General features: G+C 39.0%; 1 protein-coding gene across 1 annotated transcript in view; it reads left to right on the top strand.

The window, feature by feature from the left end:
* KCTD9 (potassium channel tetramerization domain containing 9) overlaps window positions 1-16,647 on the top strand; it is a 37,077-nt gene that overhangs the window by 18,235 nt on the left and 2,195 nt on the right. Inside the window, exons 4-11 of the mRNA XM_049631611.1 lie at window positions 349-445; window positions 1,094-1,152; window positions 1,358-1,486; window positions 5,574-5,641; window positions 5,729-5,824; window positions 6,769-6,918; window positions 14,037-14,142; window positions 14,855-14,988. Of these exons, the coding sequence (XP_049487568.1) occupies window positions 349-445; window positions 1,094-1,152; window positions 1,358-1,486; window positions 5,574-5,641; window positions 5,729-5,824; window positions 6,769-6,918; window positions 14,037-14,142; window positions 14,855-14,988 (839 nt within the window). The remainder of the gene's footprint in view (window positions 1-348; window positions 446-1,093; window positions 1,153-1,357; window positions 1,487-5,573; window positions 5,642-5,728; window positions 5,825-6,768; window positions 6,919-14,036; window positions 14,143-14,854; window positions 14,989-16,647) is intronic.

The following is a 16,647-nucleotide window of genomic DNA, read 5'->3' as shown; positions in this document are numbered from 1 at the left end:
ATGCCTGCATCCATTTCCACATCCAGATACGCCTTCCACTTTGAGTATGGTGTTCTCAGATCGACTTACTGAGCTTTGAAATGAGTATGGATTACTTGGGAATTCTTCGGTTCATCACATACCCTGTTGTTTCTCGCAGCTTCTTCCTTCAAAGATGCCAGTACCACATTGCTCTTCTACCTTTCAGTGTTGGTGGGAATACCTTATCACCTAGTGTTGTCTTAAATGCTGTCTGTGGGTCTCTGGTAGCTCTGGTATGCTTTTATGTGTGTTTTTAGTGTAAAAAAAATTACGCTGTGGCCATCTTCCCCAGTTCCCCAATCTTAACTTTTTTATTGTAATTTCTAGATCCTCAGACAGATTCTAAACTACCTGAAGGGTTGTCGGGATCTCACACGGATTGGCTAACGTTAAACGTCGGAGGGCGTTACTTTACAACTACACGGTAGGCGCATGTGAATGTGTGCACATGTGTGTGTTGGACCGGGGCGGGGGGGCGCTACGTAGTGTTTGTTCTTTCCTGCAATTTTGCTGATTTCCTTAGAAGACACTCCATTGCTGCTTAAAGTACTCTGTGATCTTAAACCATTTTTTAGAAAGTTTTTTCAAGAGTAGAAAAATGATTCCCAAGTCATTCCAAAGAAAGCATGAAAGGCATGAACATGCTTTTTAGATAGCAAATATTTCAGGCTTTTAGACCATGCTCTTTAGATGTCAGGTAATACGCATGCAACACAAGTAAAGATGAACAACATTGAAATCTGTAGCGACTACAGCTGCTTAGATTAAAGGGATAAGAAACGTGTTAAGTTTAGGTCAAGAATATTGTGATATGATAGCTTGCTAGAAGGATAGATGAGTGTTTTAAGTGAAAGGAAACCAAAACAATATTTGAGTCAAAGGAAGTGCCAGATTGGAAGGGATTTTGATAAATGGCAACTTACTGCACGTTTTTGTTCCCCAGCATCACTCCTACCAGGTTATAGCATGCATCTTTTTGAAAGAGCAGCTGGGATCGAGTATACTCTTGACTTAAAATATGTTTGTTTATAAAGACAAATGGAGAAATCAATTTTTTTCCCTGAATTCTTAGGAGCACTTTAGTGAATAAAGAACCTGACAGTATGCTGGCCCACATGTTTAAGGACAAAGGTGAGTGCAACACATGGTTTTCACATTTTGTGTGATCTGTTTGTAGCTATACTGACCTAACTCTTGTCCTTCTGTGCTTTTTTAATGGTATCAATACTTTTTACGGGGGTAAAAACTTACTAGTATGTAATATAATTTTTCTTCATAAATTTCTAACTTTGTTTCTTGTTTATGGGGGGTTTTCTTCGCTGAAATGGTGACACAGGTGTCTGGGGAAATAAGCAGGATCATAGAGGAGCTTTCTTAATTGACCGGAGTCCCGAGTACTTTGAACCCATTTTGAACTACTTGCGTCACGGACAGCTCATTGTAAATGATGGCATTAATTTATTGGGTGAGTTTTTAGTATGATTCCTCACATTTTTGTAAGTTTAGGATATTTAATTTGTTTTCACTTGTTTAGTACTATAGTATATTTTCATAAAGTAGAAGTATATCTTTTCCACTTTTAAAACTAAATTATTTATACATATATGAGTGTATATAGATATAGAAACAGGCACAGATAGTCTTTGTGTCTATGGGTATATGTTTAGACAACCCATAAATTCTGATTTTAGATTCTAAATAGATTTAGATTTTATCACAGGGGACTCTAAAAGATTTTGTTGCTTTTAATTGAACTGGGACTGTGACTTGACTTCAAGTTATGGACCTTCCCATTATACTGAGATGTAGAGTCGTCAAAAGGGGAAATTCCGCTTCAGAATCATAAGAATGGATTAGAAACTCAGTACTACGACTTACAACTCAGTTCCCCAAGCTTAACTTGGGGAAAATCTGAGTGTGCTTTGAAAACTGAGTATTAAGAATCTACTTGTCTCTGACTACATCACAGGATATTCACACCATGGAGATGATATAGACCAAAGCTCTTATAAAGCAGTAGATGCGTATTCAAAACTGATGGGCCTCGAAGTGGCTAAATTTGGTCTGACTTGGTGGAGAGCATGGTGATCTTGAGTGCGCATTCTCTCTCAGCTTCTACAGATTGTTGCCATGTGGGTGTGTGGACCTAGGGTGTCAGAGCCTTGATTTTTAAAGGAAAGCTGGAAATCTAAAACTTTATGTGGAATCTGATCTTGAAAATAGTACCATCAGAATCAGCCTGGGCGGAGCTAGCTTACAATCTCTGTAGAACAATAGATACAATAACTTTTATTATTGCTGTATTAAATTTTATACTGCCTTTAAGGCTTACCCATTGCAAAAAGTGACCTTATGTGACCCTTCATCTGGCTCCATACCTATTCATAACAAGTTCTTGTTGCTTTTTTATTTATTTTTTACCTTCTACCAACTGTTGCTTAAAACCATGTATAACCTATTTTTTTACCTTAGTCATTCTGCAGAAATTATCATTAGAACAATAAGCAATAGTACCCTCTCATACAGTCCTTCGCTTTTCAGCAGCTAGATCACTCTGCTGCTTATACTCTAGTGGCCACTTTTTTCTCCTGGGGACATTTAAATCTCACTGAGGATATCCTATGGGCTCTTTGATGCTTCCCAGTTTAATTTTTCTCTGTGCTATCACTGATAGCATTTCATATCCTCCCCGCCTAGGAAATAACGTCAGAAATATACATCCATGCTATCTCAGACTTCAGCGATACAGGCTATTGACAAGCTATGCTTGGCTCCTTTTTCAAGTCTCTTGCTGGAAAGGCTCTTATTTATGCAGTTTTCAGCAAGCAGAGGTCTATACTGGATTCATTTTATAGAACATTACTTCTGATTAGTACAAAGTCCATCCAAACTCAGCTACAAGTTGCCCCCAAGTAGTTATATGCTTTATAATCATTGACACTGACTTATTTCTCTCCCCTCTGTTGACTTAAATGACCTTATCTTGCTCTTCCTAATTTGTGCTTTCATCAGTGAATATATTTGTTGCTTACTTTCATTATTTCTTTTGTTTTCTGCCTTGAATGACCTTCAGTTTTTCCAGTGAATCATGTCTTCCTTTTCTGTTTGCATTTGTCTTCAAAACCTTCTTTTTCTGATTTAAGTCATCGTTCCCTACCTCATTGCTAAATCTCATTTCAGGTATTCTCTAACTTGAGAACTTTTCTGGCATTTCAATATTTATTTCCCTGAAGTTGACATGAATTTTCTGAACTCCCGTTTGATATGATAAAAGGAGAATGGTCTTAAATGTCAGAAAACATACAATGTAATAATGATCATGGCGATCATTTATCGAGAACCTACAAGGTGCCAGGCATTATACCAGATAATATATATGCCTATCTCTTTTAATACATCTGTCAGCTTTGTGAGTAAAGTAATAATACCCCCATTTCACAAATGTGAATGGGAACTTTAAGAGAAAGGGTAAGTAGCTTCTCTAAGACCAAAAAGGTAGTAAGTGGCAGAGCTGGGATTCAAATCTGATTCTTCCTGGTGCTGATAGAAAATGTGCTAAATATTCCTTCCTTTTCTCAACTGTCCCCCATAGATGCCTCTTGCATTTATAAGGCTTTTCCGAAAGTTTTTAAGGTTTGCTTCTGAACCTAGAAGTAGAAAAAAATCTTTACCGCATCCCTTGGCGGAAGTGGGAGGGGTAGGTTTCTGACTGACTCACACCGAGTGAGGCACACCGAGAGCGAGGCCCACGAGAACCCTTTCTGTGGTGGGTTTCTACCAGGGACAGTTAGGATATGTGGCTGCCCCTTCATGAGGGATCCAGAGAGGAAGCCCCTCTGGGGTGGACCAGAAAGTGTTGTGCCAGAGCCACAGCCCGAGTAGTGTGCTGTTCATCAGATGACCTTTGTTTTGCGACTGGAATATCAGAGGTGGAATTGGGCCTTTCCTGAGGAGATTGTAATCTTCCCAGATAACTGCTGTGGTTTTCCATATCTACATAGTTAGCCTTATTAGCTTGCAACTATTTCAAGGGAGAGATTATGTCTCTTATTTTCTTTGTAATTTCTGAGTCTTTAGTAATTTTTTTAACAGGTAGACCCAGCTAACTGAATGACTGAGGTCATTTGAAGGAAAATGGATTCCAAATTTATTCCCAAATACTCTGATGGAGATGTTTAACAGATGTAAGAACATACAGATTACATAATAAGTCACCTAGAGAATGTGCAGATTTTTTTTTAACCAAGTTAAGGAAAGTGAATGATACAATCTCTTCTGTCATTTAGAAATCATTTTTTAAGGGGCTCCTGGGTGGCTCAGTTGGTTGAGCGTCCGACTTCAGCTCAGGTCATGATCTCATGGCCCTCGTGGGTTTGAGCCCCGCGTCGGACTCTGTGCTGACAGCTCAGACCCTGGAGCCTGCTTCGGATTCTGTCTCCCTCTCTCTCTGCCCCTCCCCCGCTCATGCTGTCTCTCTCTGTCTCTGAAAAACAAATAAAACATTTTAAAAAAAAAATCTTTTTTTAAAAATTGATTCTCTTCTATGAGTGGTTTCTGAATCATTCTTTTGACTTTTATGTTGAAACTAATTTAGTTTTATTCATTTCTACATTTTTCTGATTAAGTAAAAGATATTTGTGACAAACTTATTCAGATCTGCTCCATTGAAGAAGTCAGTGAAATGTTTGATTAGGTGAACTAATCACTTATTATTAGGTTCACAATCAAATCTGTAGCAATTATTTTAGGAACTTGAGATAGTAGGAGTTTTTGCTTGTAGCCTACTTAAAGTGATTTTCGGGGCACCTGGGTGGCTCAGTCGGTTGAGCGTCCATCTTCAGCTCAGGTCATGATCTCACGGCTCATAAGTTTGAGCCCCGTATCGGGCTCCGTGCTGACAGCTCAGAGCCTGGAGCCTGCTTCAGATTCTGTGTTTCCCTCCCTCTCTCTCTCTCTCTCTCTCTCTCTGCCCCTCTCCCACTCGTTCTCCCTCTCAAAAATAAATACAAACACTTAAAAAAATTTTTTTAAGTGATTTTCAGAAAATTTTGAAATCTGAAAGGCTTTCATTCTAATTCATTAGTTTTCTATGTTTTTCTTTGGCTGAATGTAAACTATTTAGAAAAACTTTGTTTCACAAATATTTTTAAAATATTCTTTATGCATGTTCTTTTTTTTAATTTAAAAAAAATTTTTTTTAACGTTTATTTATTTTTGAGACAGAGAGAGACAGAGCATGAACAGGGGAGGGGCAGAAAGAGTGGGAGACACAGAATGTGAAACAGGCTCCGGGCTCTGAGCTGTCAGCACAGAGCCCGACGCAGGGCTCGAACTCACGGACCGTGAGATCATGACCTGAGCCGAAGTCGGACGCTCAATCGACTGAGCCACCCAGGCGCCCCTCTTTATGCATGTTCTAAACATTAGTTACTTTTCTGATTGATAACCTACTTGTTGAATTTCACTTGTATGGTGAGGATTTAACAAATAATTCCATAAATACTGAAATGAATAGTTTTCTATTAAAAGTCAAATCGATTTTATTGTGATAGGTGTGTTGGAAGAAGCCAGATTTTTTGGTATTGACTCATTGATTGAACACCTGGAAGTGGCAATAAAGGTAAAGCTCTTTTTACATTAGCCAGTATTACATTTATTGTAGCTGTCTCCCAAAATACTCCACTGATTTCTTAATATCTTTTTCAAGAATTCTCAACCACCAGAGGATCATTCGCCAATATCAAGAAAGGAATTTGTTCGATTTCTTCTAGCCACTCCAACCAAATCAGAATTGCGTTGCCAGGTAATTAAAGCAGACTTTTACATGAGTTATTGGTGTCAGCAAAGCCGTAAGTAAAGTTTTACATTCTTCTAGGATTTTTTTTTTTTTTTTTTGCCTTATGTTCCTATTTCATGCAAGATAGAATTTAATTATGGGTTATAACATTGATTTAATCCCAAAATGGTTACCAAAAAAAGAGGTGTAATAGCATTTTTTATTATCTAATATGCCTCACGTAGCAGTTTTTGAGTAGGGCATAGAAATTGCAGCTATTAAAACACAGAGTAAATTTTTTGTACAGTTGTTATGTATGGCCAGGCAGTGGCAGATACTTCTTATGTATTATAGCACTAAAGATTTTAAAAACCACAATACTTACATTTTAAGAATACTACTACCTTGGGGTTGCCTGGGTAGCTCAGGCAGTTAAGTGTCCAGCTTCGGCTCAGGTCACGATTGTGCAGATCATGAGTTCAAGTCCCGCGTTGGGGTCTGTGCTGACAGCTCGGAGTCTGGACTCTGCTTCGGATTCTGTGTCTCTCTCTCTCTCTCTCTCTCTCTCTCTCTCTCTCTCTCTGTCCCTCCCCCGCTCACGCTCTGTCTCTCTCAAAAATAAATACTAAAAAAAAAAATTAAAACTACCTTGAATTATTGAATACTTATAAGACCTATATAAATAATACCTACAACATGTACATGGCCAACAAATCACTCCTTAGAAATTTCTGCACATAAATGAGGTATACCTAGGCTGCATTCTAATATTACATTTAGAGTCTCTTTTACTAAGAACCCATTAAGGACACTCATGTTATATCTAAGTTCCATCTGATCATGTATTCTTGTAAACTCCAAATGACTGAACTGCCAATTGCTTCTAAAAAACTTGATGGTTAGCTATAGTAATTAAATGTGATATAGCAGATGGTTTAAATTTTGTGACAATTTGTGTTTTTTAATTTTAGGGTTTAAACTTCAGTGGTGCTGATCTTTCCCGTTTGGACCTTCGATACATTAACTTCAAAATGGCCAATTTAAGCCGCTGCAATCTTGCACATGCTAATCTCTGCTGTGCAAATCTTGAACGAGCTGATCTCTCCGGATCAGTGCTTGACGTAAGAATCCTCTTTAGTTACAAGAGAAAATTAAATGTTTAGTCTGTTGAACAGTCTTAAAGAGCAGAAATGATCTCTCTCTCTTACTAGAGATTTTACTTGAAAACGGATGATAAAACCCAAGACCCTGAAAGTGAAATGTGTCGGTTTTGCAACTTTGATATCCTTCAATAAGTGAGGATCTGAAAGAGTTAGCAACTAATAAGAAATTAAATCTGGAAATTAGATCTTGATCTCCTCAATATATTATACTTTATCAGGACTTCTATTTTCAGTGAAATTAGTAGGGCAAAGCTGAAAAGGACTTTTGAAATCTTCTATTCAACTGCATTTGTGGAATGGGGAAAAAAATTGCTCCAGAGGTATTTGGCAGAGATATTTTGAAATAAACATGAAGGGTGCCAGTCTGTGTAAGTTAGCATCTCCGTGGCTCTCCTCTCTTTATCTACATACGTGTGTGGTGTGTGGGTGTGTGTGTGTGTGTGTGTGTGTGTTTACATATATGTATGTATATACACTTGACCTTTGCACCACGGGATTTAAGGGCACTGACCTCTGTGCAGTTGAAAATCCGCATATAATTTTACTCTCCCAAAATGTCACTACTAACTGCTGTTGACCAGAAGCCTTACTGATAACATAAACAGTCGATTAGCACATATTTTATATGTTATATGTATTATATACTGTATTCTTACAATAAAGTAAGAGAAAAGAAAATGGGTAAGAAAATCATCAGGAAGAGAAGATACATTAACAGTCCTGTACTGCATTGATTTTTAAAAATCTACATATGGGGCGCCTATATGGCTCAGTGAGTTAAGCATCTGACTCTATTTCTGCTCAGGTCATGAGCTCACAGTTGGTGAGATCAAATGCTGCATCAGGCTCTGTGCTGAGAGCACGGAACCGCTTGGGATTCTCTCTCCCTCTCTCTGCCCCTCCCCTACTCACCCGCACACATGCACACGCTTTCTCTCAATAAATAAATAAACTTTAAAAACATAAAAATAAAGTATCCACATATAAGTGGACCCATGCAGTTCAAACCCATGTTGTTCAAGGGTCAAATGTGTATGTAGGTGTATAGGTGTATGTGTGTCTGTACATATGTATATGCATGTGTTTCTCTAAAAATTACCTATGTTAATTTGGGGTTAGAGGATACATGCAGAGCCAGCAGTGAAATGTACTCACTTCTAACAACTTCAGGTTCCTTAATACCAAGGCCCATGTCTATATGTCTTTTGAATTAACAACACCTAATATAGTACATTGCTTTAAGTAGTCATTGAATAGATGTTTATTGAATTTTATAATTTTAGTTGTATTCCTTACTTGCAACCTATTTTTCCATGAAGTTTATAATAGCAGATCTATAACAAAATCTGTCAATATACATTTCCATTATTTTCACTCTACTTTTTCCATCTTATGAGGAAGGACCACATTGCTAGCAAAATGAGTGAAAGACTAACAGCACAAAGAAAAAAGTTTGAAGGACCTAGTCCTTATTATTATTTTTTAACGTTTGCTTATTTTGAGAGAGAGAGAGAGAGAGAGAGAGAGCGTGTGTATGCACACACAGGGGAGAGGCAGAGAGAGAATCTTAAGCAGGCTCCATGCCCAGCAGACACGGGGCTTGATCTCATGATCGTGAAATCACGCCCTGAGCCGAAATCAAGAGTAGAAAGCTTAACTGACTGAGTCACCCAGGCGCTCTGAAGGACCTAGTCTTTAAATAGTGAAATGATGAGAGATCACTTGTTTGGCTTTTGTTAAGGATAAAACAAACAAACAAAAATAAAAAGACAGTCTGGGTCATTCAGTAGAGCTGGTTTTGAGTTCTGTTTAATTATAGTAATGCTAACTCTGAACCTGCACCATAATTTTCTTAACTGTAAACACTTGTTCTATCCATCCGGTACAGTTGATAAACTGAAGTGCTATAGAATTGTAAATTTAATTACTAACGTTAGAAGTGGCTCCTGTTGAAGAGTCATTCATTGCCCAGGGTATATAGGCTGTGAAGTCAAAACTAATTGCTAATTGTCCTTGGCATTTGAAGATGAATGCTAATGAATAGCCATCATATCTACCAAACATGATGTGTGCTAAGCAGTCTGCTGATACACCTAATGGCTCCACTTTCTTTTTTTAAGTTTTTTTTTTTTTTTTAACATTTATTCATTTTTGAAAGACAGAGACAGAGCACAAGCAGGGGTGGGGCGGAGAGAGAGGGGGACACAGAATCTGAAGCAGGCTCCAGGCTCTGAGCTGTCAGCACAGAGACCAACGTGGGGCTCGAACTCACGAACTGTGAGATCATGACCTGAGCCGAAGATGGACACTCAGCCGACTGGGCCACCCAGGTGCCCCTCCACTATTTTTTAAAAATGTTTGTTTATTTTTGAGAGAGTGAGAGAGACAGAGTGTGAGCGGGGGAGGGGCGGAGAAAGAGGGAGACACAGAATCCAAAGCAGATTCCAGGCTCCAAGCTGTCAGCACAGCGCCCAGTGTGGGGCTTGAACCCACAAACCGCGAGATCATGACCTGAGCCAAAGTCGGACGCTTAACTGACTGAGCCACCCAGGTACCCCTCCACTACTCTTTCTTAATTTCTCACCCCATTTATCCTTCACGGGCTGTGAGACCTTTCCATAGGAACCATGTGATTCTGCTGTCAACCAGGGTGATCTCGGCTGCTATCTCTGTTGAGCAAAACATGTCTGTGCCACATTATTCTGTCAGCCTGCTTTAAGAATGTTTCTTCTGCACACTCTTTTTGCCATCAGTGACTTCAGCATGCTGCATAGAAGCTGATGTAATAACTCAGCTATTACATATCTGTTGCATATTCAAGACTTAGAATGGTGATTGCTGACGGGGACCTTGATGGTCATCACGTATGACCCTGTTGTTGGACTGAGAAACTGAAACCTAGAGACTTGCCTGGGCCCAAAGAGGCTAATGTGTTAGCACAGTTGGAGCTAGACAGACTCTACAACATGCGTTTTCTTTTCCTTATTTCTTTTTTTAATGACTTTTTCATGTGCAAAATGTCAAGCATATACAAAAATAGAATACTATAATGAATCCTCCTTGTTACATCTATTAACTCAGATGTAACTTCAGAAGGTATCATCGACATATAAACAATCTTGTCTATACCTCTTTATAGATTATTTTGAAGTAACTCACTATTTCACCTGTAAATATTTTGTTTATCCCTTAAAGACCATTTAAAAAATATCTTAATACCATTATCATACATTAGAAATCATGGTAATAACTGCTTTCATCAAAGCCCTATGCCCCTTGATACAGTTAAGGTAGCAAAACTCTGAACAGCTGGTTTACTAAGCAGCTGAGTTCTGAACCCTCCATGTTGGTGACTATTGGTGACCTGCTTGTACCATCTGATGAGTTGGAGGGTGAATGACATGCTTTCTGTGGTTGAAGATGGAAAACTTCACTGAATTTCTTATAAATTTGTTTTTTGTGTGTGAGATTCCATAACGGTCAGGTTTGAGGACAGAGCCGTACTTATAATTACCTTAGGACTTTTAATCTATGTGTGTCATTAGGTCTGAAATGAGTCTCTTGTAGGCGGCATATAGGTGGTTCTTGCTTTTTTATCAGTCAGTCAATATCTTTTGATGGGAGCATTTAGTACATTTACATTCAAAGTCATTATTGATACGGATGTACTTCTTGCCGTTTTGTTAACTGGTTTTACAGTTATTTGGGTAGTTCTTTGTTCCTTTCTTCTCTTCCTATCTTTCCTTGTGGTTTGATGGCTTCCTTTAGTGATTTTGCTTGGATTCCTTTCTCTTTGTTTTTTGCATATCTATTACGGGTTTTTGATTTGTGGTTACCGTTAGGTTCATATATAACATCTCTGTATCTGTATAAAGTTGATGGTTGCTTAAGTTTTTTGTTTTTGTTTTTGTTTTTGTTTTTTTTTTGAGAACATGAGCAGAGGAGGAGCAGAGAGAGAGGGAGACAGATATGAAACAGGCTCCAGGTTCTGAGCTGTCAGCACAGAGCCCAACACGGGCTCCAACCCACAAATGCGAGGTCATGACATGAGCTGAAGTCGGACGCTCAACCGAGGCACCCAAGTGCCCCTTAGTTGCTTAAGGTTGAACCCATTCTAGGTGGACTAAATTTTTACTCCCCTCCCAGCACATTTTATGTATATAGTGTCATCCTTTATATCCTTTTATTTTGTGAATCCCTTGACTTATTTTTATAGGTATAATTGACTTTATTGTTTTTGTGCTGTAACCTCCCTCCTGGTTTTATAAGTGATTCATTAATTACTTTTATTATATTTCCATTTACCTGTGAAATGTTCTCCATTCCTAATTTTCTTACTCCTGATTATGTCCTTTTCTTTCCACTCAAAAAATCGCCTTTAACATTTCTTGTAAGACTGGTTTAGTGGCGATGAATTGCTTCATCTTTTGTTTTGGGAAATGCTTTACCTCTCTTTCTATTATGAATGGTAGCCTTGCTGGGTAGAGTATAACTGATCTCAGGTTTTTTCCTTTCGTGTCCTACACTCTCTTCATTCCTGCAGTTTCTGCTGAAAAATCAGCATATTGCCGTATGGGATTTCCCTTGTATGGAACTGTTTTCTTTTCTCTTGCTGCTTTTAATTTCTCTCTTTATCACTGCTTTTTGCCATTTTAATTATTATGTCTCTTGGTGTGGACCTCCTTAAGTTGATTCCATTGAGGTCTCTTTTCCTCCTGGATCTGGATTTGTTTCCTTCCCCAGATTCGGTAAGTTTTCAGCTATTATTTCTGCCCCTTTTCTTTCTCTTCTGTTTCTGAGATCCCTGTAATGCATATGTTACTACACTTGATGTCACTGAGTTTTTTCTTTTTGCTATTCATCTTGGGTGCTTTCCATTATTCTGTCCTCCAGCTCACTGATCCGTTCTTCTGCTTCCTCTAGTCTACTATCTATTCCCTCTAGTGTAGTTTTAATTTCACTTAAGTTCTTCATCTCTGATTGGTTCTTTTTTATATTTCCCATCTGTTAAGGGTCTCACTGAGATCCTCCACCCTTCTCAAATCCAGTATCTTTATGACCATTACTTTGAATTATCTATCAGGCATATAGCTTATCGCCATTTCATTTAGTTCTTTTGCTTTGATTTTATCCTCCTCTTTCATTTGGGATATATTCCTGTTTCCTCATTTTGTGTAACTCTCTGTGTCTGTTTCTGCATATTAGGAAAGTCAGCTATGTCTCCTGCTCTTAAAAGTAATGGCCTTATGAAGAAGAGGTCCTGTAGTGCCCTGTAGTTCCATGTCCCTTGCTTTCCCCAGAACCAGGCAGTTCAGGCATAGGTGTCTCCCGTGTGCGTTGCGTGGGCCCTTCTATCGTGGCTGAGCTGCTTTAGCTTTCAGTCACCTGCAATGGCCCCATTTGCCTGTTGTGGGCAGGGTTTGGTCCCTGTGCTGTCAAGGGCCAGTCTGGGGCCACCTTGGGCTTGTAGTTGGGTCAGCTGAGCCACCTGCCCGCAGGCTGTTTGCTGGGGCTACAGTCACACCTACCTACTCGCAGGGTGCTTTCCCTGGGTTGTCGCCTTGGGAACTTAGATAATAGCTACAGTCTGTTTCACCTGGGTGCACGGCACGGAGAACCAGAGACATTTATTTTTATATTATCAGCTTCCTGTCTTATTAATGTTTCTGTGTATTTAAAACACTGTCATCTTTTAGTTATTTTGGTCCTTCTGCATCCTCATTTTCTTACCTCTCAGGCTGAGCTTCTGTATTGCCTGTGTGCCGTAGCACCTGTACTACCTCTGCAGAGGCAGACGTGGGAATGCGTGTGCGTTTGTCAGCTTTCTGTGATCTGAAATGATCTGCAGCTTATCTCCCTTTCAGCAGAATTGACGGTATGGTGAATGGAATTGCACTCATAAAACAGGATTTTTCCTATTAGGTGTGGCAATAAGGTAACGTGATCAGCCTTAGGATTTTTAGATTCTTCACTGTTGTAGTTATAATGACAACTACAATTATCACTTATATAGTGCCCTACGATTTTTAAGACACTTTTACATTCATCATCTACTTTGATGGTCACAGGGTGGGAAGTCCTAATGTTAATGTCAACTTTATGGCTTCCTGCCTTATCTGCTAGTTGTTGGAGTTCAGATCTGATGGCACTGAATCCTCAGAGGTAAATTAACATAATTTAAAATTCTAACATATATTTTCTAGTTTTTAACTCTTTGTATTTTGTGCTATAATTTGGGTGTTCAAGGTTGACAATGTTGTGTAGCAGTGATTGGTACATGAAGATCTGACAAACAATTTGTAGGGTTTTGTAGCTAGATGATACCTTTAACTGCTGGCCTTAGTATTCTGACCTATGAAATGAAGGTAGTAATAGCATGATTGAACATCAAGAATTGTATTGATTCCTGCAGTAAGAAAGAAGAGAAATCCCTACTCCTGATAAGATTATGTGTTCCTTACCCATACGTCTTAGCTCTCATAGTGTCCTACCCAGGACTGTTTATAAACATAGAAATAGGGATGTTACAGTTCTAACCCCCCAACTTCTTAAATAAATTTTTTTAATGTTTATTTAGTTTTGAAAGAGAGAGACAGAGCATAAACGGGGGAGGGACAGAGAGAGAGGGAGACAGAATGTGAAGCCATCTCCAGGCTCTGAGCTGTCAATACAGAGCCCAACGGTGGGGTTCAAACCCATGGGCCAGACCAGGAGATCATGAGCTGAGCCGAAGTCAGTCACTCAACCAGCTGAGCCACCCAGGTGCCCCTAACCCCCCAATTTTTTTTAATCTAAACCATTATCTGTGTAAAATGGACATGCTGTTGTTAATTAGGTTGTTGTTTCTTTGAAAATGGTTCTTTCAAAAGAACTGTTTCTTCAAAGTGGTTCTCAGCTCTTGGTTGATTCCAGTTAGAAAAGTCTTCATTATAAACAGAAAATAATTGATTGTGAGTGTATGGAATTGAGCTTCCTCCCCTTCTCTATTTTTTTCTTTTATTGTTTGAGCCCATTTTTTTCTTTTCCACACAAAATTCTGAATGTTAAAACGTGGACTTTTCTCTTTTTCTTGCCAGTGTGCAAATCTCCAGGGAGTCAAGATGCTCTGTTCTAATGCAGAAGGGGCATCCCTGAAACTGTGTAATTTTGAAGATCCTTCTGGTCTTAAAGCCAATTTAGAAGGTGAGATTCTATCTATAATTACATTTTCTAAGGTGAGAACATATCACAAAGTAAAAAGCCCAACAAAATAATTGTTACGGAAAAATCATGACCACTACAGGGGGGTAGATTTCTTCTGCCATCATACTTGGTCTCAGTCATGTGCTAGGCAAGAAGTTAGGGGAAATCCAGCTTCTACTATTGAATAAGGCTTCAGTTGGAGAATTAAATGTCAACATCTCGAACTTTGAAATTAAACAGTATACGCTTACAGTGACTAAAATGAATTTCAGTTTGCACAAAGCTAGGCAGTTTCTGTCACTTTTAGATTAATGTTTTATTTATGAATTTCTTATTCCTCTGTTGTGTCAGTGAACTGGTCACTTCATTTATCTGTATGTTTAGAATACAGGGGACTTACCTTCCTTATCGTAAACTTACAGAAGCATATTATAAAAGTGCTAATTATCTTAAGACCGAATTGAATTCTTCCCTCAAAAATATAGACTAAAACATTCTTAATTCATAGAACAAGCAAACAGATTGTTAACAATTAACGCTTTATATGTGTAAGTTGGTTGAGAGACTGAGATTTATGGTTCACGGAGTCCTTTCCAAAAGTTAAAGAGCCTGTCATTCACCTCCATTAAGTAAACTAAACCTGTGGTTTTTTGAAGGGAGAGGACTATAAATATTTTGAAGTTCAACTGCTATCAAAATATATTCACTGTAGGTGCTAATCTGAAAGGTGTGGATATGGAAGGAAGTCAAATGACAGGAATTAACCTGAGAGTTGCTACCTTAAAAAATGCGAAGTTGAAGAACTGTAACCTCCGAGGCGCAACTCTGGCAGGAACGGATTTAGAGGTGAGTCACCAATGTCTGAAGAGCGTTACAGTTACTGAGCCTGTCCTGCAAAATGTATCGAGGTCGCCAACAAAGTCATTGGCTGGTAAAAACTGCCAGGGAGCACGCCCACACAGCCGGAGCGGTGTTCTCCTGTCGATTGCTTGTTTCAGCAGATGTGCCTCCCAGAGCAGGATTCAGTCACACGGGCCATGGGTCCCAGTTTCAGATTGAAAGATTCATCTGACAGTCGGTCGAAGCCGATTTCATTTGTCCTCTGTTCCTTGGGTCTCCTTCAAGTAGATGAGTTTGATGACTGCTTTACTAATGGAATTTATTGTGTTTTTCTTCAGTTTTAAGTCCAGACAGAATTAAATGGGGCCAGATTATCTTTTTAACTGTTCGGGAAATGTAAAAGATATCCAGGTTTGAAATCAGGTTAAGAGAGAGCCTATTCTAAATTGGAATCGTGTTCTTTTTGAATCACGATTTGAACTTTTAACTTTGCGCGTCTTTTTCATCAGAATTATATATGTTGTCTTGATTTGCAAATGTAGCTGGCAGGCTCAAAGGCTGTTGATAGGTCTCTTGGTGCTGTCCCCATAGCACTTTTTGCAATGCTGGATGCGTTCTAAATCTGTTTGGGACAGTAGCCACCAGGCGCTGTGGCTGTTGAGCCCTTGAAATATGGCCAGTGTAACTGAGAAACAGATTTTTAAATTTTACTTAATTTTAATTCATTTAAATATAAGTAGCCACATGTGGCTGTTGCCATCATATTGAACAGCACAGCCTTATCCGGGAAAACCTGGCATAGATCGGATTGGAGAGAAGAGTGGGTCAAAATTTGGCTTGTCATTGATTTTTCCCTTTTAATGTTTCTGCTTTGTTCTCTTGACAGATCTTAGCAGTAGAGTGGCAGGCCCCATTAAACTTAAAGGCAAAAAGAACCTGCCCAAGGCCAAAAATAGAAGCCTATTATAAGCACAGTTCCTTAATTTTTTATTCTTTGGTACTGTCACCAAAAATGATGATCTTTTTTCCCCTTGGTTTTAGTTACCATGTAGGTAAACACCAGAAGTCCTCCTGATGGCAACTGAATGCAGACTAGTCAGGTTGACTGTTTGAAGGGCAGCTGGTGACATTCTGTCCTAAAAGGTTATGTGCAGTCACCCACCATCCCCAAGGACTTACCCACGATCTGTCTCATCTGCCACTCTGTGATCTCAAGAGAAATTTAAAAGCAGCTTCCAACTGTGGTGGTAGTTACACTGTTGTATATACATTTGTTAAAACTCATTGAATTGTGCACATAATTTGGGGTTTTAAAAAAAAAAAAAAAAGCAGTTCCCTGCTATAAAAATGTTCGAGTTGGGGAATGGAAAAATCTATTATAATGTAATTAGTAAGTAAGATCTCTTTCTCTCAGTTGTTCTCTTTTTAAATTTTTTAAACATCTATTTATTTTTGAGAGACAGAGCAGGAGCAGGGGAGAGGCAGAGAGAGCGAGAGACACAGAATCTGAAGCAGGTTCCAGGCACTGAGCTGTCAGCATGGAGCCCAACACGGGGTTCAAACCCACGAACCGTGAGATCATGACCCAAGCTGAAGTCGGACGCTTAACTGACTGAGCCACCCAGGTGCCCCTCAGGTTTTTGGGTTTTTTTTTTTTAATAGTGC

The sequence above is a fragment of the Panthera uncia genome, chromosome B1, assembly GCF_023721935.1.
Source record: "Panthera uncia isolate 11264 chromosome B1, Puncia_PCG_1.0, whole genome shotgun sequence".
NCBI lineage: Eukaryota > Metazoa > Chordata > Mammalia > Carnivora > Felidae > Panthera > Panthera uncia.
This window is presented reverse-complemented; position numbering and strand designations above follow the sequence as displayed.